The sequence below is a fragment of the Alternaria triticimaculans genome, assembly GCF_023758025.1.
Source record: "Alternaria triticimaculans strain BMP 0046 chromosome Unknown scaffold_29, whole genome shotgun sequence".
Lineage (NCBI taxonomy): Eukaryota > Fungi > Ascomycota > Dothideomycetes > Pleosporales > Pleosporaceae > Alternaria > Alternaria triticimaculans.
Window position 1 is genome coordinate 31484 of NW_026055986.1, and position 26615 is coordinate 58098.

Here is a 26615-nt window from a genome sequence, read left to right on the forward strand (position 1 = left end):
CTTCCGACGGGAAGAAAGATACACGAAACCGTTCACCGACAGCAGGTGGCATTGTATAACGTCAACGAAAGCGATTGATACAAAACACGAGCATTGCATTTGGGAATGGTCACCACGGCCTGGGGGTCTGATTTGGGAACGTCCTCCCATGGATAACAGCGAAGGCGTTTGACTGGGTTTTAGTCCTTGCAAGTTGCACAGCATTCACATGCAACTTTTCCTTCTTCCTCTTTCTCTAGAGCCGAAAAAGAACGAGCGGTCATGCATCATACATAGAAGCATATTCGAGTCTGCCAAGCGGACATGATTTGGCATGGCTTGTACAACATAGATAGTTTCATGATGCCACTGGGAAACTGGGGATAATGGAACTGCTTTACATCAATGCTGGTCCGTGATGTATAGAGCAGCGAGTGTTCCGCCACGTCCAGAACGTCATTTTCTATCCTCATCCCCCATGCGTGAGCAGAACAGAGGTACACGTCGTCACTGACCCTCTCCCTTCCACCGCACAACTAATCATCCCCTTTCAAAGGTCATCATTCAAGCGCTTCACCACAACCTCTCTCACGTTCAGGACATGTGCTGTTCCCCGTCAGTACCGCTCGAAACGGTCCCTTCAAATTGGAATACAGATACTTACATGCCCTTGCACCCGTGACAAAAGCAATAAGAGTGTTCACACTGCTCATCGCGACAGTATTCCCAGCTCTTCTTTCCTTTCTATTGTTGATGCATGTGTGAGTCTGCGTACGTAGGAGAGGGGGGTGTTGGAGTGCGTACGTTGTGACATGTGTTGAGCTTGTCGATGCATATGTTGCACCGTTTTTTGGCAGCTGTGATGACTTCTGTTGGTATGGGGTCTTGGTCTGTGGTGATGATGGAGCGCAAAGGGAGGGTTGATAGTGCTGTAGGGGAGACCCGGTTAAGGGCTGTAGTCGCGGTGACTAGGACGAGGAGGCAGGCTAGTATAGCGACGGGTTGGATGGGGAAGTGCATGATGTTGATTTTGGTGATTGCTGGGTTTCTGTTGAGATCATGGAGTGATGGATTGACCGAGATCGAAGCGCGATATTGAAATAGATAAATCGTGTTCTACGTGTCTGGCAGTCGTCATACAAACTGAGCAGTGAGCCGCTGGCCTAGAAGTGTTTGAAGCCTGGATGTGAATTGTGCGGTGAAGTGATTGGAATAAAGTGTCACATGTAATGCACGTCCACGTAAATAGTTGAACTAGTATGACATTTGAGATGGTCTACAGGGCGATCAGCCCCAAGACCTTTACTCCGAATGCAAGGGAAAATGTTACAGTATTTACAAAGACCCTCTATAGCTCGCCATCCTTCCGCAGAGTCTCGTTACCCCAGGGCTCGCTTGTCAAGCAAGTCAATCCAGCAGCCGGCTCGCAGCTCTTCCTTCCGCTCAAGGGTCCTGGTGATGGCAGCTTGAGGCCGCCAGCCGCGTATTGGCGTCCCTGTTCGTTGGCAAGAGCCTCACCGGCGCCCGCCTCTACATTGAGCGATCCCTTGCCAGATGCCAGACCCTTGCCTCCAGGCTGCGCACCGGTAGATTGTTCGGCGGCCTTGAGGGCCTTGAGCAGGTTGACTGTCGAGTCGTATGTGAGATCCTCGTAGTAGTCGTCGTTGATCTGGACCATGGGCGCGTTCGCACATGCACCAAGGCATTCGACCTCGGAGAATGTGAAGAGGCCGTCTGCCGTGGTCTCGCCGTGGTGTACGCCCAATACGTCTTCGCAAGCCTTCATAACCGAGTCACTGTCGCAAAGCATGCATGGGGTCTTCATTCTGTCAGCTGCTGCCCTCGATGCTAAACATGGTGTCTACTCACAGTTGTGCAGACCTGGACGTGGAACTTGCCCACGGGGTCCCGGTTGTACATGGTGTAGAAGGTCGCAACCTCGTATACACGCATTGGTGGCATCTCCAGTATCCGCGCAACCTCGTTCATGACGCTGATGCTGCAGAATCCGTGCTGGCGTTGTCCGAGGTCGAGGAGCGGCATGACGGCGGCCTTCTTGTATTGGGAGGGGTATCGAGAGACGATCTCTTGGATGAGTTCCTCATTTTGTGGTGTAAATTTGAAGGGAATTTTGAGGTTGTTTTGAGGCGTGTCGCGGTGCTACAGGCGTATTAGCTCGGCTTCCAGCGCAAGATGAATCAAATACATACGACGTTGAGCGAGCCGCTCTCGTTCCATGACGGTCGCGAAACGCTGAAAGCCCGCCATTGAGCCCTCTGGAACTGTCGCGAGGCCCGTGGGGCAATCCTGCATGCGAGGGGGACGAGTCTTGAGGCCATGGTGGGTTGTGCTGCGGGCTGGAGGCGATGGCGTCGATTGAAGATGTCAACGATGAAGCTCATCCGAAGCGCCAAGTAAATGTGCAGGGGTTATTGCAATCAGCCGCCTCTGATTGGCCACATCCAACATCTCCACTCCGTTGTACCTTCGACGCTTCCTCACTCCTTCTCCGCATAGTTCAGGTCATCCCAAGCATCGCTTCGTGTGCGTGATCGATAGCATTACCTGATCGCCGTTCTCCCGTAGCTACATGGATCCACGACCTTCGTTGCTTGAAACACATTACCGCCTTTGCTGCAGCGAGCCATGCCCAGTACAGTCGAGGCCGCCACGTAGCTATCCCCACCGACACCGTCCTCGTGCATTTCGTCGCTGTTGCGCACTGCGGAAGCTTCATTTTTCTCTGGCATCCGCGGCAGTCTAGCCTGCGGATTCCTTTGTTGGCAACGTCCCGTATTAGTTTCTGCGCAAAAAATGGCTCGGTACAGAGCCGCATCGATGCTCGTGGAATGCGCCTACGGCGGTCAACCACGTCTGATGGAACTGTGGGTCTGCTAACACACACGCTGGGGGCACCTCGCGACATTGCATCCTTAGGAGTAGCAGTCGGTGGACTGAGAGACGCATAGGATTCTTCCCTCTGTGCCGTCGTAGGTGGAAAGATACCCTAGCCATTGTGTCTGGCCAATCGGCCGCTGTTCGCCTCATTGACGGCGCTCTGCGCGGACGCAGGCAAGCTTGCCGTTTGATGAGTTGTACTAATGTTTGCACTGTCAATTCGGTATCTTCACAGGCTTACAACACCGGCCGCTTCTTCCAGCCATGTTTCAGAGTCATATGATGCCACTACGTGTACGTGTACATCACTCATGCAGCACTTCACTAGTACAAGGGGGCGGTCAACATCTACGCCATATAAGTATCTACTGCTACTATCATAGCACTTCCTGGTCTTCTTCAACATCCCTTCGCTCTACCCCCACTACTACGCTGCCGACCTACACTCACGTTCGTCTCGTGGCTCACCCACTTATTCGCCCAGCATGTGCAAGTACACAATCACGATACTCGAATGCGGCCACAAGCTGGATGATCATGTCGTCACTCTCAACTGCCCCTACTACGATAGGACCAGAGTACCCTGTGACCGTGACAATGCGAGGACAAAAGATCGCTGCACCGTAAAAACCAGAGACCAAAACGGGATTTGCAATAGATGTCTCCGCGACAACGAAGAAGCCGCCATGCGCCGTGACTTGGAAAAAGAAAGAGAACACAAACGCCGAGAAAACGAAGAAGCCGCAGAAGCATTCCGACGTGGGCAGGAAGAACTGAAAGAGAAGAACCGCCGGGAGGCGGAAGAAAGACGACGGGCTCAGCAAAAAGCCGACGACGAAGCCAGGGACAGAGCCCGCCGGGAAGCGGACAGAAAGCAGCGAGCTGACGAAGAGGCCAAGGAGAGAAGTCGCAGGGAGGCCGAAGAAAGACGCCGAGCGGATCAGAGGGCCGAAGAAGAAGCTACGGAGAAACGCCGCCGGGAAGAAGAACGACGACGTCGGGCGAAAGAAAAAGCCGACGAAGAAGCTATGGAGAAGCGCCGCCGGGAAGTGGAGCAAAGACGACGGGATGAGGAGGAAGCTAGGGAGAGGGACCTCAGGGAGGCGGAAGAAAGGCGGCGGCAGGCCAAGAAAGAAGCCGATGAAGAAGCCATTGCGAGAAGACTTAGGGACCAAGAGAGAGAGCTGGCTGAAAAGGAACAGGAAATGGAAAGAAAACGCAGAGAGCATGAGAAGAAGATGGCAGAGCATGATAAGAAGATGGCAGAGGACATTGAGCGACGCCGGCGGGAGCATGAGAAGAGATTGGCAGAAGAGGAAGCACAAGCAAAGGAGATCGAAAGGCAGAGAAAGGCGGAGCTCGACCGACTGGCCAAAGAACAACGGGATCTGGATATGATGATCCAAAAGTCCAGAGAAGAAGCCGAACGGAAGAAGAGAGAGGATGAGGAAGAGTTACAGCGAGCCTTGAGGGAGTCTGAAAGATGGGAGCAGGAGAAGAAGTACCGAGAGGAACTAGTAAGTCCAAGTGCTATACCATCTCAACATCAGTTACTAACCTCACACCCCCCACAGCTCCGATCAAGAACCGCAGCACCACCATCCCCACCCGCCACACCACCTGCGCCCCCAGCCCCCGCCCCCAAACCCGCCGTCAACAAATCTGCACCCCGCCCCCCTCCAGCACCCAAGCCCGCACCAAAAGAAATCAACTACTCTCTCCCCGCTGTTGGCGACCAAACGTATGGTCAATTTATGCTAGGCAACCGTCGTGCCCCCATGCACCCCTCGCAAGAGATCCCCGGAACGCCATCAACCTCAGGCATCCCCATGTCACCCACGAGCCCGGCACCATTCGCACGTCTCGGTGGCGCCATCGCCGCTTCTGACGTCCCTGTTGTGAGGGAGGTTAGGGGCCAGATCCCGCCTGTTATGCCCGTCGCTATGGACCCGAGGGCTGGATTCAGGCGGACGAGCGAAACGAGGAGGCCGCCGCCGCCTGTGCCGCAGCGCAAGCCATCATCAGGCATGGAGGGCATGGATCCTGTTTTGAAGGCAAAGTTGGAGAAGCGGAGGGCTTGGGAACCAGAAGAGGAGGAGAAGAAGGATGTTTCGCCGCCGAGGTCTCCTGGGCAAGAGCCTACTGCACGGAGGCTGAGTCCGTCCGAATTTGACACTAAACGGAAGACGGGCTGGAAGAAGGACGAGGCGTGAGCTTTTTTTGTTTTGCATTGGAGGTGTTGAGGGCGCAGTGAGCATATGAGTTCATTCCTTTTGTGGTATCTATCCTATGTAGTATCTCACAATCCACCACAATTATCTTTCCATCATGGAAGAAAGTTTCTCGAGTCAACCCTGGCTACATTCTGTACTAGTACACGTTCCCGTATCAGGCTTCGGTGTCTATCCGGATGTAGTACTCCCGCTTTAGGAAGTTTGCAACATGATCTACCTCGTTATACTTGACCTTGGAGGGATCTTTGATATTCTGACGCCGCTGACCACATTCATCAAGACTCTGGCACTGAATTTAGTTAGCAGTGAACTACTATCATGTACATAGGACTTCAACTTACCATGTCGGGATCACGCTTAGCATACTCAAAGAATGCATCGACCTTCTTAATGTAGTCCGGGGTCTCGAGGTTGTTTGTTGACAGTATACGCAATGAGTCGCATGCATATCTGACATCGTTAGCATGCCTGTCCTCAAAGAAACCGTGAAACCAAACTTACGCCGTGACATTTCCCGCGATCTCCTCCTCTTCCACAACATCCATCACAAGCTTAGCAGAGACGATTCGATCAGCATGATCAAGCTGATCATCGTCATTATCCGTAGAAAGAGCCGACTGGTAATTCATCACGCGAATTTGGTTGGCTCGGCGATCGCGAAGAATGGTCGCAATGATGTCCTTGAGATCGTCGATGGTGTACGTGGCCTTGCCGTCGGTGGTGGTAACCTCCGATATGTCTGCGCTGTACAACTTCTTCAGGGACTCCTCGCTGTACGCCTTATACCCTTCCCCGAAGTATGTACTGTCAGGCAGGCGAAGGTAGAGGATCTGTGCGTTCGATAGGCCGAGCAGTGAAGAAGAGACGATAGTGTGTTTGCCGATCTGAACCGTGGTCTCATTGGAAACTGTGGTATACTGGTTAGTCTCGTTGTGCAGTATGAGGATCTCTTGTGGCGCCTTACGTGGCGCTTCCTCGTTCGAAGAAGAGATGGACTGCGTGCCATCCGGCCTAACAGAAGCCACGTCGGACATGAACCTGTAAGCATCTTCGAGACCGCGCTCCAACTCCTGCACCCGAGTATTGTTGGCCGCTTCACCACCGCTATCCGCTGTGAAGACAACCGTAGTGACGCATTTGAAAACATATAGGTCGTGGTATAGATCTGGGTTCTGGAAGAGCAGGCCATCGACTGTATGGCCGGTGAAGTAGATAGAACCACTGCGCGCATTAGATTTGGTGACTGTGCAGAATGTGAGTCTGCCAGCTTACCCAGTGCACGGAAAGGGCGAGTCAGCAGTAGTGGGAAGTACTGCTGTTGCGAGAACCATCAGTAGCGCGGCATAGACTGAGAAGTAGCGTGGCGCAATCATGTTGTTGAGAATTGAGCGAAACAGGTGCGAAGGGATGTGAGGGATCGATGCGATAGCGGGGGGAAGGTGTGGTTAAAGGAAGGAGAAGGTGAAGGTGATGGTGAAGTTTATCAAAATGCCAAGCTGGGACGTCTACAGAAGGAGCAGCCGCTGCGACCCTGAGATGTAACAAGGAAGGTGCGACCCATGGCCACCTTCACCTCTGTTTTCGAGATCTCCCAAGGCGAGTAGTCACGATAGAACACAGGCAGTCGAGGCAGTCTTGCAACCATTAAAAACATAACATTTCATAATAGAGTGTACGAAGGAAAAAGTATTACGCATAATTACAGGAATACAACTCAATGCAGTGATATCGTAACTTCGTTCTCATGATCCAACCCATCTCGAAACGCCCAAACACAGTAAAGAAACTCCAAGAAACATGTATCAAGTGCCTCTGTAAACCGAAAAGATGTAACTCAAAAGAAAGAGAGAATAAGGAAAGCAAGAGACGCTATCGAAAGATGTTTTGCAGAATACTCTCCAACTTCTCCGCCAATGGATCCTCAGGCTGCTGCCTCCCGCGCTCGTCGAAGCGCGGTGGCAGTTCGATGGTAGCATCAGATGTGTCTGACCCGGGGCTCTCAGAGCGGTGACGCCTTTTCCGGGCCCTGCCAGACTCTCTTGTAGCATCCGATCGTTCGTCATCCCTGCGTCGCCTGTGTCGCTTGTGACTGTGGTCGTCTCGATGTCTGTGTTGCCTTTCGGAATCGGAATCAGATGAAGACTCCCGTGATCGTGAGGCCGATCGGGAGGGTATCTCTCGTTCTTGTGGGATCGGGTCGAAATGGACGCTCTTATCTTCTTCCGGGGACGGACTCGGGCTAGGCGGGTCGTCTACGGGCCCTGTTCTGGTATTAGCGAATTGTTCAGACTCATGGGCAGGCAGCGGCCTCCACCCACCACGTGAAGACGCAAAGTTATGGTGCTCTTTGCCGCCATCAGGGACTGGAGCACTCACATTGTCACCCCCACGTCGTGGCTGGCCGTAATAGGGTTCGTGTTGTTGCTGGTGCTGGGGTGCATATGGGTTGCCGAGATGCAAGTCGTCGTGTGGTGGGTTGACGAAATGTGAGGGATGGTTTGGCTCGTATGCGCTCTGGGGAGGCGGAGGGAAGTCTGCTGGGTTATACGGAGGATAAGGATTGTTGGTGTTGGGATTGAAGTTGAGGTTGGGGTTGGGGTCTACTGGAGCACTAGGGGGAGGGGGAAAGTAGTTCGTCTCAGGGAAGTAGCGAGAGTCGTTAGGATGAGCAGTGGAGGCAGTGGACACAGTGGTGGGAGTGGGACTATCGTAGGGGCTGTAGGTGCCTGTGGAGTAGGCTGAATCCTCCTCGCCTGGTGATGTTGAGTATGCTAATTGCGGTGTGGGCGTGGGGTGGACTCACGTCGTCGTTCGGCTTCCTTTTCGGCCTTCTTACGGTCGCGCCGCTTCGCTGCTTCATGGGCAGCCAGACCAGCTACACCGGCGACCGCCGCCGTCTCCGCGACCTTTCGTGATCGACTCTTGCTCCGGCTCCGGCTCCGGCTTCCACGTCGACCACCAGAGGAAGAAGAACTTCCTCGCCGTCTACGGTGCGCGCGGCTGCGGTCTCGGCTTCGACTGCGACTACTGGCACGATCGGTGTACACCGGATCATCGCCGTACTCTACTAAAACAGGTTCACTCACTGTACTTCCACGTCTGCTGCGGTTGCGTCCGGTAAGGCGGGAGAGGACTGACCTGGACCTTGAGCGCGACCTTGACTTGGACCGCGATGCCGCCCTAGCCTCCTTCTTAGCCTTGCGTTTCTCATAAAGTCCAGTGACAGCTGCGCCGGCAACGCCAGCGGCAGCGATAGGTACACCCTGTCGGATCCGGCTAGGTGAGCGCTTGCCCTTGCGCTTTCGAGACTTGCTGCGGCTGCGTGCCGCAAGACCGGCTACAGCAGCAGAGGCAAGGCCAACTTGCGCTGCTCTGTTGTTGCGATGCTCAGGGTCTAGGTGTTTGCTCGTGCTACGAGACCTACCCCTGTCATCAGCCACTGAGGCGGACCTGGATCTTCTTCGGCTCTTCCTAGAACGCGATCTGCCTCCATGACGTGACCTGCTTCGGTGCCGATCTTCTATGACCGTAACCGTCTCCTCTTTGACCACCTTGTTCTTGTTCCTCTGTCCGGCAGCGTAGGCGAGAGCTCCAACACCGGCAAGTGCGGCAAGCGTGCCCAGCTCCTTCACCCTCGACTTGCTGCGGTGGCGCGACTTGGCACGGCGGCTGCCTCTGCCACGATCAGAAGAAACAGACCGGGATCTGTCACGGTTGTTAAACCTATCGAGAGCCACAGCACTCACAGCACCGAGCGTGCCGTAGCCAAGGGCATTTCCTATGTTGCCTCCAGCGGCTTCACCCTTTCTCTTGCGGTGATGCCTGATGATTTGTCCTGCAGCGACTCCGGCAAGAGCACCTGCAGCAACATCACGCTTGGTGCGGGTCTCGCTTCCGCCCCAGGTATCCTTCTCCTTGTGGATATAAATGTCGTCGTCGCTGTAGTAGTTCTTATCTCCCCATCGGTGGTCGTATTCACGCTCGTCGGCGTATCGCTCATCGTAGCGACCGCCGCGATCAATCTCCTTCACTCTGCGCTCGTAGTAGTAATCTTCCTCGTGGCGCTGCGGACGAGCAACCTGTCTGTCTTCTTCAGTACGTTCAACAAGCTCGTAGGAGGGCTCTTGGACGCGCTCGCGGATGATGATGGGTTGAGGGGCTTCCTCCCGGATAATAATAGGCTGCATCTGCATCTGCATGGGTGGCATCTGCTGGGGCTGGGGGGCCTCATTGCGGATGTAGATGGACTGGGGCTGGGGTGGTGGGGGTTGGGGCAGCGGCTCGGGGCGGAAATACTCAGTAGACCTCGAGTACTTCTCCAACTCATAGGGCTGCTCCCGTGGGAAGATTTCGCGCTCGCGGTCGTAGTCCCGGGAGATGCGGATCTCGGTGCGCGCAGGTGAGGGGGAGCGCTCGTATTCGCGCTGGATGCGATACTCGGAACGAACGGGCGAAACTTCGCGCTCACGCTCGGCGTAGTGGTAGTGTCTCACTTCTCGTTGGGGAGCGGGCGCTTCATGGCGCTCGATATGATAGTCCTTGACGGAGCGACGGTCGTCGAAGTCGTCGCGCCCACGGTGGACCATGCGCATCTCGGTCTCGTACGTGTCTTCCTCGAGGCTGTGATCGGGCACTTTGTAGCGCCGCACCGTGGTGTAGCCAGTGGCACCGGTGCGCGTGGACGTGGTGTCCCACTCGCGGTCGCGCTCGCTCCTCTTGTAGATGACCGACATGGTGCGGCGTGGAGTCGTGGAAAGAGAAGTGGAGGGGCAAGTTGCAGTGGCTCGGAAGTGCGCGCAATGCAAATGCAATGCAGGAGGGGAGCAGAGGATGGGGGATGTTTGTAGACTCTGGCGGCGGGTGCTCGCCTACGTAGCCAGTCGTGGTGACTCGCTGCTAGGCGTGACTGTGAACGGCTGAGCGAGGGCGGGTACTCGCAGGCGTCGATCGCGAGCGGGCGGGGCTGGGTGATTGGCGAGAGTGTTGATCAACACGCTCACTATCGTTGGGGATGCGCAATACTGGCGGACTGCGACAGCAAACGAGGTGGGGTAATAAGAGGGTGAACGCGAGTAGGGCAGACGACGTCAAGTGTCAGGAATAGCGGACCCCGTCAGAAGACTTGATTCTGGCCTGCCCAGAAGGCAAGAGGTACCCTGAGGCCGATGACGTCAAACCAATCGCACCACCTCAACCGACCGCGCGCTGGACCATGTGTTTCAACACCGCGTTTCCAGTGACTAAATACATACGGGCGCCGTCGGGCAGTGCCTGTCTGCGCGCAGTCTGTCTGCCTTACCTAGGTACCCTCTTCGCAGACAAGATGGGCACACCGCGCCGTCGCAGCCCTACATCGAGCCACGACGGGAGCGCGCGCATCGCACATTATGCGAACCATTACCTGCAAGCTGTCACATTCGCTAGAAGTTTCTTTTTGTGGGCACCAAGAACTCACCGGACATTGCGCCATCACGTATGCGCATAGCCCCGCATGCGGTGAGCGCTCGAGCATGTGGACGGTGCTTCTGCGGCTGACAACGACTCACGCCGCTGACTGCCCCTTCCCCATCGCTGCCGGCTGCCTGGTGACTCCATCAACGGCACAGCGGCGAAGATAGAACTTGGGCCCAACCTGGCACCAAGCTGCAAGACAAGAACCTTCCTGCGTCACCGCACGCAAAGCCCAAAAGTGAAGCAACCCAATACTCCCAGGGTCACCCTGCCCACCTCGCATAGAACGCCTCGCAAGAAGCATGTTCTTGACGCGATCGACAGAAAACTACATCGATGAGACCGTTGAAGAGTTTTTCCGCGACCGTGAACTCGCCGGAGCCTTTGCATCGTGACGGAGCAGCACCTGCCCAACGTACTGAACACATCGCGGGCATGCATACTACAAGCCAGACCCTCGCTGCAAGGGAGCGCACTGTGTCTGACCTACTTCGATCGATTGAGGCGTGCATCAGAGGACTGTCAAGATCGGGATAGAATCCAACAGGCTGCACCATGCAGACGTCCAAAGCACTGCCTTAAGAACCCAGTGCACACCCTCACCACCACCTGCATCCTTCCCACGACCCGCACCGTGAGACTCTGCCTCTTAGTCCAGTAGATCTGTCCTCCCATAGTGACCATATCACTGCCGAAACAAGCCACATTCTTGCTATTGGACATGTCTCAGCTTCCCAACGACTCACCACCAGGAGTGACTGTATGAAACGAAGCCACCTCCCGGTAGATACCCACTTTTCTCTCTCACTCACCGGAGACGCATAGCTGCCGGTAAACACGGCTGGGCGATAACACTCACTGTACGTGGCCTCCCGTCTGTGTTTCAAAGAGGGGCGACACTGGGGGCCAGATGACTGCGCAAACATCGGTATCACTGTGAGGAAATAACATACGAAAGCGGGTCAGCAGAGCACACTGACGGTTGGAAATCAAACAACTGTCATTAATTAGTCGAACGACAAGCCTGACTCCGATATGTAGTAGTGGTACAAAAGCAAACATGTGTACTGTCTTGGTCCAACTCAAACCAGGGACGACTCAACGCGAGCGAAACCCGACCACCAACGCCACGCGATACAATGTGTTCTCTCAACCAAATGGCAGTCTATGCTTTTCTCTTTAACGTGATCAAACGATGCCATACACCCTCTTCGCGATGAAGTAGCACATAAGGCCGAAGGTGATGAGGCCTCCAGTAATGCACCAGAACCAGTTAAGGTTCTCGATGTCTTGGCCAGGGACAAGACTGTGCTTGGTTAGCTTATCGTTCGCTCAGGATCAGATGTCTTGACTCACCAGTTCATACCCCAGATACCGGTCACAACGTTCATTGGCAGGACGATCGTTCCGAGCACAGTAAGCTTGCCAAGAATATCGGACGTCTTCTCTTGACGTTCGTTCATCCTGATGTTGATCTGGGCAAGGTAGTTGCTATGAGCACGAGACAGGAGACTGAGGAGCTGATTAGTTCGCGGTCTATAGTTGTGCAAGGTTTAACTTACTTCTCGTAATGACTCAGGTTGCCCGTCATGGTGACAATATGATCCTGGATATCTCCAAGATACATGCCAATCTCATTGCGAGGTGCAATATCCCACTGCTCGTTGCATCGCTTCGCGAAACCCTTGATGACATCGGCCTTGTTACCCAACAAGCGGTAGAGGCTCATAACCTTCTTTCGGCATTCACCCACGCGTCGCAGCATGTCTCGGCCGGTTTCTTGCTGCGACTTGATCTCGGGAGGCTCTTTGTAGTGCGGGTTGTTGTAGCTGTACGATTTCTCCTTCTCTGCTTCCTGTTCTTCTTCGCTCGAATGAAGTCGCAATATAGCCTCATCGATATCATCAACCTCTTCTTCAATCTTCTGAATCATGGGCGCGTATGCATCCGTGACATCGTCAATGATGGCATACGAGATCCAGTCAGGTGAGAGGACAAGGTAGTCAGAGAGTTGGCGAATACGCCGGCGGACGTTGGCAGGATGTGGTGTCATAGAGAAGTGGAAGCTTATTACGCCTTCTCTGAACACAACAACATACAGGTTGACGGGCTCCAGATAGTCCTCGCTATTTTCATCTTGCTCAAAGGTACGGTAGTTGATGAAGTAGTAGTGCTTGAAGAGCTCGACCTTTTCGCGCTGCTCCTGCATGAGGATATCTTCCGAGGTCAATGGATGTATGCCAAACGTCTTAGAAATGACCTTCATCTCAGTCTCCGTGGGGGACATGACATCCAACCACCAGGCAGGCCGTGGGCCAAATCGCTTCGGCTTTTCGCCATTGGGCTTGTCGGGTTTTCCTGCATCCGTTGGACGCGGGGTTGTTGAGCGCGTCTGTTCTCCAGAAGAGTACTTGCCCTCGGCCTTCGAAGTCGAACGTGTTGTTGTGCGTGAGGAGTAGCCGCCGTTGGGGCCAGCATGCAGCATGTCATCTTCTGTGTCAGAAGAATCGCTGTCGTCGTCGAGGATTGGTGGATCTGGAACGAAGAGATTCCTGAAGCTCTGCCCAGGTTGCAAGAGTTCGCTGATGCTCTGGCTGTGAATGGTGTTGTCGAACGTCTCGTTGAAGTACGTGAAGCGATAGGGAGCGTCGCTGTCCTCGCGATGCCAGACGCGTCGTTTCGGACGGAGGCGTCCTTCGACCATAAGCGGTTCGCTGACCTTGCGCATGCGCATGCCTTCAATTGTCCGTTGTTCCTTCTCCTCGTGTGCCCAAGCTTGTAGAACGTCGAGATCGGGCCAGCGGCGGCGTCTTCGGCGAGTGGTAGGCTCACCGGTCGTGGGGGCGTTCATGTAATCTTCGTGTCCCATCTCAGACATGTCCTCGTGGGGTAAGCAGACGTCTTCAAGCGCAGAACCGGTCATGCGGCGTGTGAAGTCGCCCGGAGTAGGTGGAGTGCCTGAATGGGCGTCCTCATCGATGTTGATGAGTGCATCTCGAGATGCACTGTTAGACCTTCCCGGGTCGGACATGTGATCCAAGTCTGTCGGAAGCATGACATCGTCTAGACCGCTGCTAGCCTCGAAAGCTGGGCTCGTAGGTACGGATGGGGGGTTGTTTACGTCGTAGTCGTCAAGGTTGGTTGTAGAGTGGTGGTGTTGAGTGAATAGATCCGGCCTGTGTTCTGGCATGGGCATGTGCTTGAAGCTCTTTGCGGAGTTCTTGCTTCCTCGGCGAGGCTTGCCGTTGTTGGAGCCGTAGCTGGTGGATGTCCTGATGTCGCGTTGGGACGAACCCATGAGTGGCGTTCTATCATCCGCATCGTCTTCGCCATCACTGTAGTTCTCCTCGGGAGTATGCGACAGGCGTGAGCGGCCGTAGGAGTTTGCGGCTTGAAGCCGCTGGGGCGTGCTGACGCTGGGCTGGCTTGCCCTCGGCTGGTACATGGACGTTACAGGTACACTGGGACGACGCGTCCGGATGGTGGGTTGCTCGCGGTGGTCCAGCAGAGCCTCGCTCTCGAGGCTCGTGTTGCTGAGGTTGCTGTGGGTGCGGTAGAAGCCGTTGCTCCCTCGCGACTGCCCATGGCTGGCGACATTGGCCAGACTCGGGCGCTCCTCCATCATGGAATCGCCTTGCGCGAGATCGGCTCCAGCTGCAAAACTCTGTCTCCTGTTTTTGCGCTTCTTACCACCGCGATGCGTCTTCTTCTTCTTAGGTGGAGCGGCTGCAGCTGCCGCATACGAAGGGCCGCTGGAGGTGGCAGCAGTGCCGGCGTCGGGGCCAGCAGGGCCAGACGGATTTGAGGCCATTACGGGAAAGCGCGTGGATCAAGATAACAATTGCAGTGTTAATGCTGTGTGACGGGGGTGTGCAGCAATGATGGGCCACTGATAAGTAGACACGCAGGAGAGTGGGTGAAAAAGCGCGTCGGAAGTGCTGAGTGTGGATTTGCTGCGAATCTCGTCCTGAATCTACCAGTGACGTTACTCGGTGTCCGTGCCCTGGAAGTGTGGGCCCGCCCGGGCGGTCTAGCCTCTCCAGCTTTGCAGTTCGCATGTGTGAACCATCCGGTGGATCTCGCGCACACTGCTGCCCGCAACCACCAATCTATCATGATCTTCATGATAACATTCTGAAGTCTGCATTCACAATGCGATGGCTTATCTGTACACGTTGGTGGCTGTTCTGAGCAACGGCTGTCGCGTGGTCAATTGCCGATTCGGGAACATGGCAATCCTGCATGCGCCATTGCTTCGCCCTAGCACTTGATTTGGCGCTATTACGCTTGTTTACACTACCCCGACCTCTAATGGTAATTCCGTGCGTCACTAGTCATCAATAGATTAGAAAGAGCAAGGAACACTTCTCGACAAGCCGATCAAACAATTCCATACTTGGGTATCTCTCTGGCCTCAGCATACCCCGCGTCAAGCTGCATATCGAGTGGCACTGCAGTGCGATAACAGCTTGGTTTGTTATTGCTAGCTCTACACCTACAAAACGTAGCGGAACCTCGGGCCATAGTTTTCGCCTAGTTCCCTCTTGCTTCCACCGGTTTCCCTTTGCTGCGCCAATGTCCCGTACTTGCGATCCAGCTTCTTGTTCTCCCACGCGAGAATTGTTCTCAGCAAAAGAGATAGCAGGCAGAACAGAAACATGAACCCAGCACATACAGACTGGCCCTTGACGTACAATGGCCCTTCTGATGTGGGATACAATCGGGTCCCCAGCAGAGGTCCGCATTGACCGATCAAGTTCAGGATGACTATTCCTGTACCCCTCCGAGTATCACTGCCTTGGTTGTTCGTGACCCAAGGCAGTACATTGCCTATAGCTGGGAAAATACCAGCAGCAGCCAGAAAGACTCCGAAATATCTCGCTCCTACGCTCTTCGTGGTGGCCAGGATGACATAGCCAATCCCTCCAATGGCCGTGAGGATAGCGATCATGATACCTCGCTGTTGCGTCCGATCTGCGATGTAGCATGTGGCGATTACTGTGAGGAAGGATAAGAAGAACGGCGGTGCTGTGAGGCCCTGCGCATTAACCTTCGAGAAGCCCATTTCGTTGAGGATCGTCGGAAGGAACACCGGCAATGACGAGAATGCAACGTTCCCGGAGAAGTACATGAGCTGTTATCCAGGTCAGTTAAGTACCACCACATCGGGTTGTCAGACTTACACCGAGTATCCAGCCTTTTAGATCCATCAGTCCCTCCAACATCTCTTTCCAGTTGATAGCTCCAATTCTTGTTCCAGCGCCAGCCTGTGCCACACCACGAGCTCTCGCAACCGCCTTTTCCTCTTCATTCAGAAACTTCGCTTTTTCTGGACTGTCTGGTAGGAAAAAGAATGCAACTGCAGCCATAACGACTGTAGGCAAGCCTTCTACCAAGAATAGCACGCGCCATTTCGCCATTCCAGGATTGCCGCTCGTAATTCCATACGCTAGAGCACCTGCAAAGGTGTTGGCTAGCGGTGCAGCCGATAGGAACAACCCACACCTAAGCCCAAGTTCATGCCTCAGGTAGAAGAACGAAAGCAGAAATGGCACGCCGGGACCATATGCAATCTCTGCAGCTCCCATGAGGAACCGCAGTGCCATCATTCCTCCCCACGAAGTTGTCGCAGCTTGTACGGTCGAAACGAGGCCCCAGACGAAGACGCAGCCCGCGGCCCAAATATGCGGTGGTACCACTTTCCACATGATTGCGAGGAACCCGAAGACGATGTACGAGATGTAGAATATGGTAAGTAGCCACTGGTACTGCGAACTACTCAGGTCGAGGTCTTCTTCCATGCCGGCGATTCGCGCGTTGCTAATGCCACATTAGCCATGCTTTCTCCATTGTAAAGATGTTCTTCATACCCAATATTTGACCGGTCGAGGAAGGCCAAGAGATACAGTGCCGATAGCAAAGGAACGATATGGGTGTCCAATTTCCGTCGCACGCGCTTCTCGATCACTGGGTCGATCTCGTCTTCTACCCGTGCAACTGGCCCAGCTTCTGCGTCTCCATCTCCATCTTTCATCATTTCGACCTTCTTCTCCTCATTCTGATCCACGCTCTCCGGGTCTTTCGAAGTAAAGAAACGCATCTTCGTCTGCGCACAGTCTCAAAACAGTGTGTAGTAAAGCAAGAACGGCAGCGCGCGGGAGCGCAGCAGGGGAGCGAGCATATTAAGCACTCCAAGACTCATGCCGAAGCTTAACCAAATGCCGAGATCGGTACGACTCCACCCCGAAGCTTCATGATAGGCGGTCTGATGCGCTGTGTTGGGGATAAAGTGCGATGAGGTGGGGCTGGGGCGGGGAGATCGACATTGGGGGATGCACATCGTGGACGGAACGGAATTAGGCCCGCTCACCGCAGACCGGCCGAAATTCTCAACGAAGTAGAGTTTAGATTGATACCTTTACCCTTTGTGTTTGTCTTTGAGGCTGAACATAATGGCGGTGATAACGTCATGATGCTAGCACTCCTCCTGAAAGAGATAACTAAACAGGTGCTTTGCAGGACACATTAAGGCAGCAAGAGAAAGGTTAAAATGTCCCAAGACGAGGTAGGCTTCCAGGTTATCTTTATTAACCTTCCTACGAAGTGTCTTTAGAGGCTTCGATTTTTCCCTCGAGTGGGGTGCTGCGGTTATGCAAAGTACGCGAATACGCGAAGTATGCGAAGTACCCGTTCACGTGTACGTACCTACTACCTACCTATGTGGGTATCAGTTGTCAGCATCACCAACACCACCAACGATCGATCAACGACATTGTGCCCGCTCATTCATCCCAGGGCATTGGGGCGACCATTAGATGACGAGCCTCTCACAATTCCCGCAATACCAACGACAGAAACGATGCAACTATCCCATCAGATGCTGGCGACAGCGACGATGAATAGAATCGGGCTTAAATGCTGCCTTCGGAAGCAACAAGTAGTCGGGTATTACATCCATGGCTTAGAAGAGCGAAATTTGCAATGCGATCTCATCCAAACCAATATCACCAGCATCAAGAGCTTATTCTCGTACTCATTTTCAGCACACACATCGAATGTCGTTTCATCGGAAAATAAATGCTTACTACGATACCAAAGTCTACATGTCCACTCCTAGCCCATGCGCAGGTTTCTAGCCGTCCAACTCTTCTGCGCATTCTGGTCTCCATAACCTTTCCGAGCTCGCGTCGTCTTCAAACGCGCTGCGTGCTAGAGAGCTATCTCAAGTAAGTATAGTATCTATGCTGCTTGTAGCACAGCATTGAATACACAGGAGAGAAAAAAAAAACGTCAAGAACATCTCAATAGGCACATCTAATTCCCAGATCATTCAAACATCTTCTGAGTATGCTCGAACAATACACGGCCATCAACATGGTGAACTAGATGAAGCAGCCAACAAAACCCAATTCCTACATCCATCCAAATAAACCCCCAACCCACCATACCATAATCTTACACCCCAAATCCCCACATCTCAACGCCATACCACCCCCATTCCAAAGCAAAACCCCCCACTTCTCGTCTTCCTAAATAGCAAGATGCGACATAGTCTGCCCCTGCCCAATCTGCGGCGCCGCCTTCGGCAACGGCTTCAACCTCTGCTGTTGCACCGGCGTCCGACTCGTTCCGGGCAGCGTATTCGTCCCAGGATAAGCTTTCTTCGGATCAGGCTTCTTCTGCTCTGTAGGCGGTGTAAACGGCTTCGGTTGGCCAGGCTTGACTGCAGCCTTCTTGGTCGACGGGTACGCGGGTTTGGGGAGGCCGTTGGTATCCGGGAAAGACTTTGGAAGAGCCTTGTTGGCAGAGGGAGTTGCGCCGGGGCCCTTGAAAGGAGGAATCGATTTCGTGGCTCCGCCGATGGCTCTTTGGCCGCCGCCTACGAGGCCGGAGGTGGCTTTTGTGGTGGTGTTTGTTACGCTGCCGACTGTGCTGTTTGCGCGGCCGATGACGCCGCCGGTGGCTTTGGATGCGTTGCTTGTTACTCCTCCGACGGTTTTGTTTAGGCCTCCGACTGTTCCTCCGACGGTTTTCTTTGCTCCTCCAACAGCACCGTTGACTTGGTTGCTTCCTGGGTACTTCTTCGCACCTAGAGGCGTTCCACTGGTGGTTGGCTTGTTGCTCGCGGGGGTCGAGTTGGAACGCTTGACTACAGGCTTTCGTGCTGTGGAAGGGAGAGCTTTGGCTGTGGGTTTGTAGGTTTGGCCGGTGATTGCGGTGCCGTAGCTTGTTGCTTTCTTCTCGAGACCTGGGCGCGTGTTAGTGGGTGCTTGAGAGGTATATGGGTGATGGGCGAGGAAAGTAGAGAGGAGCTTACCATTTCCCACGCTCCTCCCACTATTCTCAATCATATCCCCAGCCTTGATCAAGGCATTACCACCATATTCACCCGCCGTCTTCTTTCCGGCATCTACGAAGCCCTCCACCGAGTTCCAGATGATGTTTGAGATGAAGCTCGTCATTGTAATTGTACGTATAGCGATCTCGCGACTGCAATTGATGTCGAGAGCTAGGTTCGACAGAGGAGCTATGGTAGTATCGGAAGAAGCTCTATAATTCTAGACTGTTGGACCCCAGATCATGTTCTCCCGATGATGCATGGCCTTTGGCGCCACCGCAGCTTGAACCTGTTTCGCTACCCGTCGCATGCAGGGGGGTCGCTGCCGCCCCGCGTCAAATGACGTTATTGTGGCACAGCGATGTGGACCTGAACCAAAGTCCTGGCTGGCGATCTTTTGATGCAGGTTTTTAGCTTGTGTTGTAGCTTTCTGCCGTGGCATGTCACCAGTACGCTAGGCGGTACAGCGTTAAGGCTGAGTATCACGATGAGGTATGGTCATACGGCAGTTCATTATGTTTATCGTCAATCATACTATTCGTACAAAGCGCGCTGCTACGATCAAACCCTTTTGATTACATATCCTCAACGCCATCGAAAAAGAAACGCTCGTGACTGTTCATTGCTTTGGCCAAAAGTAACAAATTAAGCACCTTGTCTGGCCTTCTCAGCGCAGATCAGAGCAATGATACGGCTCAACTCAGCGCTCTGCGCAAATTGCTCCTGCTTGGTCTTGTCGTCTACGTCTTCGCACGCTGCGATGTCGTTGCTGACTGTCAGCATGCGGTTCTGGAGCGTAAGGAGCTTGGCGAGTGTGTTGTCGAGGAAAGGTGCGCTGAAGGTGATGTTGGTCGGCGAGGCGCCGTTGTTGGGCATGCGCATCTCGAGTTTCCTGGGTGGCTTCTTTCCCGAGTTTGACGGGGCAGACTGCTGTTGTTGCTGCTGTTGGGCTTGCTGTTGGGGCCTACCAGAACTTGTCAGCAAATGTACGTCTAGATCAGTGACTACGCGATAGGGGTCCAAATTCCAGTCGGCAGTTGTGTAGTGCGGCCCTGATTTTCCGCGCCGTCGCAACCAGAACCAAAAGAATGCCAGGGGAAAATTCAAGGAAGTTCGAACTACTCACTTCTCGCGCTCGACGAATGTCATGTTCTCTGCCATTTCAGCGACGCGGTTTGCGATCCTCGAAGCCATGATAGTGTATGGTGACATCTGAGGTTGCGAAGCTCCGTTCGTTGCGCCATTCGTCTGGGGCTTCTTTGCGCTCTGGGTAGCCTTCTTAGGAGCCCTTGAAGCGGTGGCCCTGTTGGTGGTGCGCTTGGCCGGCGCGGATGCGACTGAGGCTGCGGGCATGTTGGAAAGATGTGATGCGTGGTTTGGGATAAGTTCTGTGATGTGTCAGTCTCCAGCCTGAATGAACGTTTGAAGGCTGCTCGCGTGCACCACTCGAGTATGCGCCAGGGTCGACAGCTGTCAAAGTCGAACGTACCGTAGTTGTGGTGCAAATGTGATGGTATTGTTGGAAGAGGGATGTAGTTGAGACGCTTTGGAGAATTGGTATCTACTGCGGAGCGAGTATAGTGTTATTGAGTAAACCAAGAAGCTAAGGAAGGGGTAACAGCGTGTCTCGAATATCTTGCTTGCTTGACTTGGTTGTACGCCGCCACACATAACGTCATGCCACGGCACGCTGACAGGGGTTGACGACGCGCAAGTGGAGCATCCATCTTGATCTCGAACCTGGAACCGTTAGCCTGCACTGACGTCGCGGGTAGCCCGTCACTGGTGCTGATAGTCGTGTTTGACGCTTTGGACTTCGATGTTCGCTCGTGTGCCAACTGTGGAAGATGTCGCCTGCTACTGCTACGAAGAAGCCGGTCGTTACCAAATCGCCGGCTGCCAAACCCCCAGTGAAGAAGGCGACGGCTCCAAAGCCGACTCCAGCGAGCCAATCAGCGTCCAAGCCGCCGCCAGTACCAGCTGCTGTTAAGAGGAAGAAGAAAGATGACCTCGGTGCTGGATTGCGAATCTCGAAAGACAATGTCGAAGCGCATCCGGCTGGACCACCGCGCTTTGGCGAGTTGACACAGGCAGAACGGGCTTTCACGTTAGCCTCGACGTTCTTGTCCGGCGTCCTGGCGTAAGCACGTCCGTGTCCACCTCCAGATACACCCAACTAATACCTGACAGTATAAGCGCATCCCAATTCCTAGGTGCACCACTAAAGCTGATTGACCCGCAATTCTACGATGGGTACATGGCCTACACCAAAGAATGCTTCGCCATCCTGATCACATGTCTCACCCAATGGTGGGCTCCGACTGTCGTTCGTGTATCTGGCGACTCCAGTATGGTCGGCCAACTTATCAAACGCAAAGATGGATCGTTGCAATGCAATTTTGCAGACCGCATGGTTCTTATGGCAAACCATCAACTTTACACTGACTGGCTGTATATATGGTGGATCGCATACACGAACAACATGCACGGCTTCATCTACATCATTCTGAAAGAGTCGCTGAAGAACATTCCTATCATCGGATGGGGCGCCCAGTTCTACAACTTCATCTTTCTATCTAGAAAATGGGAGGAAGACCAGCGCACGTTCAAGAAACATCTCAGCAAATTGAACAAGAAGGGAGACCCCATGTGGCTGATCATTTTCCCTGAAGGGACGAATCTGTCCAAGACTACACGCGAAAAGAGCCAGCAATGGGCGAAGAAGAATGGGTTGCAGGATATGAAGCACCAACTGCTTCCACGTAGCACTGGCCTTAAGTTCTGCCTCAATGAACTGAGAGAAACAACGGATTGGCTGTACGACTGTACTATCGCATACGAAGGTGTGCCAGAAGGACAATTCGGTCAGGACATTTTCACTCTGCGCTCTTCTTTCTTCGAAGGCAGGCCTCCAAAGTCAGTGAACATGCACTGGCGACGATTCCACCTCGACGATATCCCATACGAGAACACACACGCCTTTGAAGTCTGGCTGAGAAACCGCTGGAGGGAGAAGGACTACATGCTAGAATACTTCAGTCGCCACAACCGCTTTCCCGCCGAAGATTTCTGGAAGAACCACCTGGACATGGACACCAAGAGCGAGAGCAGCAGAGGCGGAAACAAGACCATCCGAACCGTCCCCCGCCCAGCCGTCCAAATCGAAACCGAAGTCAAGAGCGGCAACTGGAACGAGTTCGTCAAGATCTTCGCTCCGATAACCTCCGTCATGATGGCCCTAACCGTAGCCTACGGTGCCTCACCCGAAGACCTACCCATACCCGGCGCCAAAGAATTCTTCCAAACGCACATGAAAACACTACTAGGTCAAGGCGGCGATATCAAAGGCCTCCCAAGCCCCGAGCAACTAGAAAAGATGATTGAAGGCGCCGCTCAAATGGGCGCAGCACAAGCCGCAGGACCGAAAGAAGTACCAGAAGTACAACGTCTGACACAAGAAAATCTCGCCAAACTAGTCAAAGAAACAGCTATTGCAAGCGGTGCTGTAATGCCCAAAGGAATGAGAAGAGCAAGCACAGCATTGCCACCACCCATGACCAAGACGCTGCAAACGCCCACTGCTGCGACACCAGCAGTAAGGCGAGCCCAAAGCGCGGTAAACCTCCCCACATCCTCAGCGAAGAAACCCACAGCCGCAGCACCTAAACCAGGCACCGCCGCACACGCCCGCGCGAACCCCGCGGCAGCAACCAAGAAACCCACTCCGCAACCAACAGGTCCCATGAAAGAGATGATGACAGCCTCAGGCGTCATGATCAAAGTCCCCCAACCCGCCGTCGAACAAGCCAAGAAAACAGGCACGCTGACCATGGCCAACGGCGTCAAGATCAAAGTGGGCAAAGAGGAGATTGAGAAGGCGCAAGAGAAGAAGGGGACTACGTTCATGACAGCAGGCGGTGTGCCGATCAAGGTGACGCCTAGCGGTGCTGTGCAGGTGCCTGAGAAAGTGAGCAACAAGGGGCAAGCGGCGGCTGTGAAGAAGACGGGGGAGTTGGCGGGGAAGATGGGGGATTTGTTGACGACACCAGCGAAGAAGGCGCCTGCTAAGATAGGGGGTGCGACGAATGGGACGGCGACTGCGAAGAAAGGGACGGCGGCGAATGGGGCGGCGAAGAAACCGGCTGCTGCTGCGGCTCCGAGGAAGCTTTGAGATGACTGTTATGAGGATAAGGGTATAAGTTTTTCTTTTGTATAACATGACCAGGGTATTTGTTTGGCGTTGAACCAGTATACATGACTAGGTCTTGGGGATTTTAGTTGTTTGTATGTAAGATATCGATATGGCATCATTGGATTTGAAGCAAAATAGCCCATCCCATGCACCGATACTGTGTTATATGGCCGGCCCCCCAGTCCCAATCGTCATACCGAAAGAACCCATAACCTCAGACACCGATCTCACTAACCGCTATACCAAGTCGTCTTTTTGACCTGCGTATCCATCCATTCTGATCGTTCAAGCACTCGTCCATCGTTCGTCCTTGCGCCACTAAACAAAAATGGTGTTAATACCTTAATCCCTCTAACATATTGATGAACGAAGCGGACGAAGAACACCAATCCAAAACAACCATCCAACAAGACTGTGCATCAAATCCTCTTGTATAACAACCCACAAATCCTCGTAGCGGGCAAACCGCAACAACAACAACAAAAATCCATGTACAACAAACATTACCTCTTCTTCCTCGCAGCCTCCTCCTGCTGTAACTTGTGCATCTTAGCTCTAGCGCTCTTGCTGCCACCCAGCTTGGGTCCTGTGATGGGTGGCGGCGCACCCTTGACGGGGGGAGCAGGTGGTTTCCTCGCTTGTTGTTTCGCTTCCATAGATTCGAAGTATTCGTTGCGGAACTGCTCGACGAGGGCGTCGTCGGTGTTGGTGGAGGTGTTGGCGTGGGGGTTTGTGGGGGTTGGGGAGTCGAAGAAGTCGACTGTGGAAAAAGTTAGTGAGGAGGTTGTGGCAGGGGGAAAGGGAGATGGGGGAGGGAACGTACGTTTGGCTTCTTTCAGTACAGCTTCAACCATTTGGTCGCGTCGCCTATCTTCTTCCGTCTTGCCGTTGGCTTTAGGCTTGCGCCACGCGTAGCCGTACTTGTCTCGTCGCGCTTTACTTGCTGGCGGCTCTGGCTCGCCCTTGTCCCATCGTTTCCAGGCTTGTTCAGTGCGCGCCGCAGCGTCAGGACCCAGGTCTACTTCCTGAAGCTTGCCCTGGCCTGCCGCCAACCGGTTGCTATGTTCGTTATCCGCGGGACTCTCGGTGCTACCGGTCGCGCCTTGTGTCGATAAACTGGTGGTGAAGGTATGCCGCAGATCTGGTGCGATGGCTGCTACAGAAGCCTGGAGGTGGTTTGGTATGGGCCAGCCGTACTGGCGATAGTTCTTTTCAGCCATGCGGGCTTCTACATATTCCGACCTGGCACATTAGCCTCCATGCTTGACGGTGCCCTCATTCGAGCCTGCTGTAATCTGGCGAAGAGTCCACTCACATCTGCTTTTCATCGCGATCTACCACTTGTCCCGTCTGCGCGACGAAGCGGCTGGTATACTGGTCTGGCCGGGGTGCTTCTACTTGCACCACCTCTGTCCGCGGCGGCTCTGCTTTGCGCGCAGTTTCCTTCAGTCGATCGCGGGGCCGCTTTCGGTTGCGCAATATCTCTTTCAGGTTCGGCACCGACTCTTCTTCATCGTTGCCTTCGGTCGGCGAGACAGGCGCGTCGTTTGGAGTCGCGGCAACGGGCGTATGCGAGGCGGAAACAGTAGGCGCATCGTCGTCGGTATAGACGCGCTTCGGGTGCGCGATCTTGCGGCGCTTGAATCGTATAGCGGGAACTGCCTCGTCTTCTTGGGCCGTCGACATGCTGGGCAGTTACGGGAGAGTCGGGAGTGAAGCGTGGGTCGGAGAGGTAGAGTTTCGGAGGACGATCTAGGCCGAGGCGTGAACCACGCAAGGGTCCAAAGCGTCATAAGCCCTTTCACTCTTGCCTAAACTTCATGACGGAGGCTAAACATGGTTCGCACAATTAGAGCATGATCTACGTGAGACTGGATTTAGGTGCGATCCTGATCTACAAAGACGCTACAAGGCTGCATAACGCGTTGATACATGCATCATCTGATGCAGAGGATAATCAGATGTAGAGCACCTGCATGGCGTGACACTCAGCTCATAAGACGATCACATAGCCGACTTCCGCTATTGCGTACTACAATTTAGATAGGCCTAAGTCCACCCTCTACAGCACTTGCCTCGACTGTCCATTCGTTATACATCACATCACAATTCAACCCCATGGCTTCGCATTAAGAATTTTGTTCATTGCGATAAAACATATGTACTCTCAGCCTACTATACAGGAAGCCAGCCGCCGTAACGCTCAAACGCCCAAGTCATACCCGGTACATTGAGTAGCGAAAGACTGAATGCAGGTAACATCAGGAAACTTCCTTTTCCAACCATCCTTCTCATCCCCTTGGTATCAATTTACATCATCATTGTCATCGTCCTTCCTAAGCCGTCGCTGAGGAAACAGTCTCAATCTCCACCTTTGGCAGCGGCGCCGACTTGCCGCCAAGGTCTGTTTGCCGTGCGTTGGGGTTCTTGGTGTAGTAGTTGGAGATGGCGGATTTGATGGCGTCTTCAGCAAGCATAGAGCAATGCACTACAAGCAGTTAGTAATCTGGTCCTGATTCTCGCTTTCGTATAGTGGGGATACTGACGCTTTACAGGTGGTAGGCAAAGCTCCTTTGCAATCTCTGTATTCTTGATCCTCGACGCATCCTCCAGTGTCATGCCCCGGACCAATTCGGTCAGGTAACTCGAACTCGCAATCGCGCTGCCGCAGCCGAAGGTCTTGAACTTGACATCGCTGATGGTGTTGCTGTTGGGGTCGACACGGATCTGGAGCTTCATGACGTCGCCACATGCGGGTGCGCCGACTAGTCCAGTACCGACGTCGTTGTCCGTCTTGGACATGGAGCCGACATTGCGGGGCTTGTTGTAGTGGTCGAGCAGTGCTGCGAATGTTAGCTGAGCGTTCTCAGATATAATTAGTCGGAGATGGCGGTGCGATGACGAGGTGATTCCGATCGGACTCCCGTGTCGCCACCACATCGATTTTCCGAACGCGAGGAAAGAGCGACTTATCTTTCTCATGGTACTGCCGCCGACCGACTGCTGAGACTGCGGGTGCTGCTGTGCGAATGGGCGAAACGATGCTGGGCCTGGCGGCGGTTGCGAGCACTCTTCCTGCCTGAGCGGGCACTGCTGCTGCGACCCTCCTGAACATGGTGGCGATCGATGTGTGTGGTGTTTTGAGGTTCGGTAGTATCTTTGGTGAGTTTTGGGAATAGTTCGGGTAGCGGTTGGATGTTGGTGTAGGTGTAGCGGAGGTGGATGGCGACGGACAATTGAAGTAATGATGAAAAGCCACGCCCGGCCGCCGGCGACGTAATGTCCGTGCGCACACATACCCCACACTTATCATGGAATCATCTCGGAGAACCGCTCCAGATCACCGGCGAACGAGTGCTATCTCCGTTCGTCTTGCTATCAGATGAACTTCAGCTCCATTCATATCGCCTACAGCCATGCTGATGCTATCTAGCAGCTTGCGCCGCAATGCTCCCAATCCGCTCTCATTTCGCCGTTTCATCAATGCTAATGCTAACCCGACACAACTCCGCTTTCGCTATGC

General features: G+C 53.9%; 11 protein-coding genes across 11 annotated transcripts; 2 read left to right on the plus strand and 9 right to left on the minus strand.

Moving 5' to 3' along the window:
- Positions 1-1327: 1327 nt before the first annotated feature.
- On the minus strand, positions 1328-2318 carry J4E78_010248 (uncharacterized protein; the record flags this gene model as incomplete). The annotated part of the gene is made up of 3 exons (XM_049370827.1): positions 1328-1798; positions 1849-2139; positions 2190-2318. The coding sequence occupies 3 exons, from the start codon at positions 2316-2318 to the stop codon at positions 1328-1330; spliced, it is 891 nt and encodes a 296-aa protein (XP_049217412.1).
- Positions 2319-3362: 1044 nt separating this feature from the next.
- J4E78_010249 (uncharacterized protein) lies at positions 3363-5090 on the plus strand (the record flags this gene model as incomplete). The annotated part of the gene is made up of 3 exons (XM_049370828.1): positions 3363-3370; positions 3536-4394; positions 4452-5090. The coding sequence occupies 3 exons, from the start codon at positions 3363-3365 to the stop codon at positions 5088-5090; spliced, it is 1506 nt and encodes a 501-aa protein (XP_049217413.1).
- Positions 5091-5265: 175 nt separating this feature from the next.
- On the minus strand, positions 5266-6672 carry J4E78_010250 (uncharacterized protein; the record flags this gene model as incomplete). Its single annotated transcript, XM_049370829.1, has 4 exons — positions 5266-5400; positions 5453-5561; positions 5613-6354; positions 6669-6672. 4 exons carry the CDS (start codon positions 6670-6672, stop codon positions 5266-5268), a joined length of 990 nt encoding a protein of 329 aa, XP_049217414.1.
- A 308-nt stretch (positions 6673-6980) lies between these two features.
- J4E78_010251 (uncharacterized protein) lies at positions 6981-9844 on the minus strand (the record flags this gene model as incomplete). The annotated part of the gene is made up of 3 exons (XM_049370830.1): positions 6981-7372; positions 7430-7864; positions 7915-9844. The coding sequence occupies 3 exons, from the start codon at positions 9842-9844 to the stop codon at positions 6981-6983; spliced, it is 2757 nt and encodes a 918-aa protein (XP_049217415.1).
- A 1906-nt stretch (positions 9845-11750) lies between these two features.
- On the minus strand, positions 11751-14373 carry J4E78_010252 (uncharacterized protein; the record flags this gene model as incomplete). The annotated part of the gene is made up of 3 exons (XM_049370831.1): positions 11751-11868; positions 11919-12074; positions 12125-14373. The coding sequence occupies 3 exons, from the start codon at positions 14371-14373 to the stop codon at positions 11751-11753; spliced, it is 2523 nt and encodes an 840-aa protein (XP_049217416.1).
- Positions 14374-15057: 684 nt separating this feature from the next.
- Positions 15058-16662, minus strand: J4E78_010253 (uncharacterized protein; the record flags this gene model as incomplete). The annotated part of the gene is made up of 3 exons (XM_049370832.1): positions 15058-15696; positions 15746-16382; positions 16433-16662. 3 exons carry the CDS (start codon positions 16660-16662, stop codon positions 15058-15060), a joined length of 1506 nt encoding a protein of 501 aa, XP_049217417.1.
- Positions 16663-18091: 1429 nt separating this feature from the next.
- J4E78_010254 (uncharacterized protein) lies at positions 18092-19024 on the minus strand (the record flags this gene model as incomplete). The annotated part of the gene is made up of 2 exons (XM_049370833.1): positions 18092-18810; positions 18880-19024. The coding sequence occupies 2 exons, from the start codon at positions 19022-19024 to the stop codon at positions 18092-18094; spliced, it is 864 nt and encodes a 287-aa protein (XP_049217418.1).
- A 521-nt stretch (positions 19025-19545) lies between these two features.
- On the minus strand, positions 19546-20253 carry J4E78_010255 (uncharacterized protein; the record flags this gene model as incomplete). Its single annotated transcript, XM_049370834.1, has 2 exons — positions 19546-19864; positions 20027-20253. The coding sequence occupies 2 exons, from the start codon at positions 20251-20253 to the stop codon at positions 19546-19548; spliced, it is 546 nt and encodes a 181-aa protein (XP_049217419.1).
- Positions 20254-20747: 494 nt separating this feature from the next.
- J4E78_010256 (uncharacterized protein) lies at positions 20748-23071 on the plus strand (the record flags this gene model as incomplete). Its single annotated transcript, XM_049370835.1, has 2 exons — positions 20748-21040; positions 21091-23071. The coding sequence occupies 2 exons, from the start codon at positions 20748-20750 to the stop codon at positions 23069-23071; spliced, it is 2274 nt and encodes a 757-aa protein (XP_049217420.1).
- A 524-nt stretch (positions 23072-23595) lies between these two features.
- J4E78_010257 (uncharacterized protein) lies at positions 23596-24778 on the minus strand (the record flags this gene model as incomplete). Its single annotated transcript, XM_049370836.1, has 3 exons — positions 23596-23852; positions 23916-24334; positions 24408-24778. The coding sequence occupies 3 exons, from the start codon at positions 24776-24778 to the stop codon at positions 23596-23598; spliced, it is 1047 nt and encodes a 348-aa protein (XP_049217421.1).
- Positions 24779-25428: 650 nt separating this feature from the next.
- Positions 25429-26510, minus strand: ISU1 (iron-binding protein; the record flags this gene model as incomplete). Its single annotated transcript, XM_049370837.1, has 4 exons — positions 25429-25580; positions 25639-25935; positions 26090-26249; positions 26505-26510. 4 exons carry the CDS (start codon positions 26508-26510, stop codon positions 25429-25431), a joined length of 615 nt encoding a protein of 204 aa, XP_049217422.1.
- Between the last annotated feature and the right edge of the window lie 105 nt (positions 26511-26615).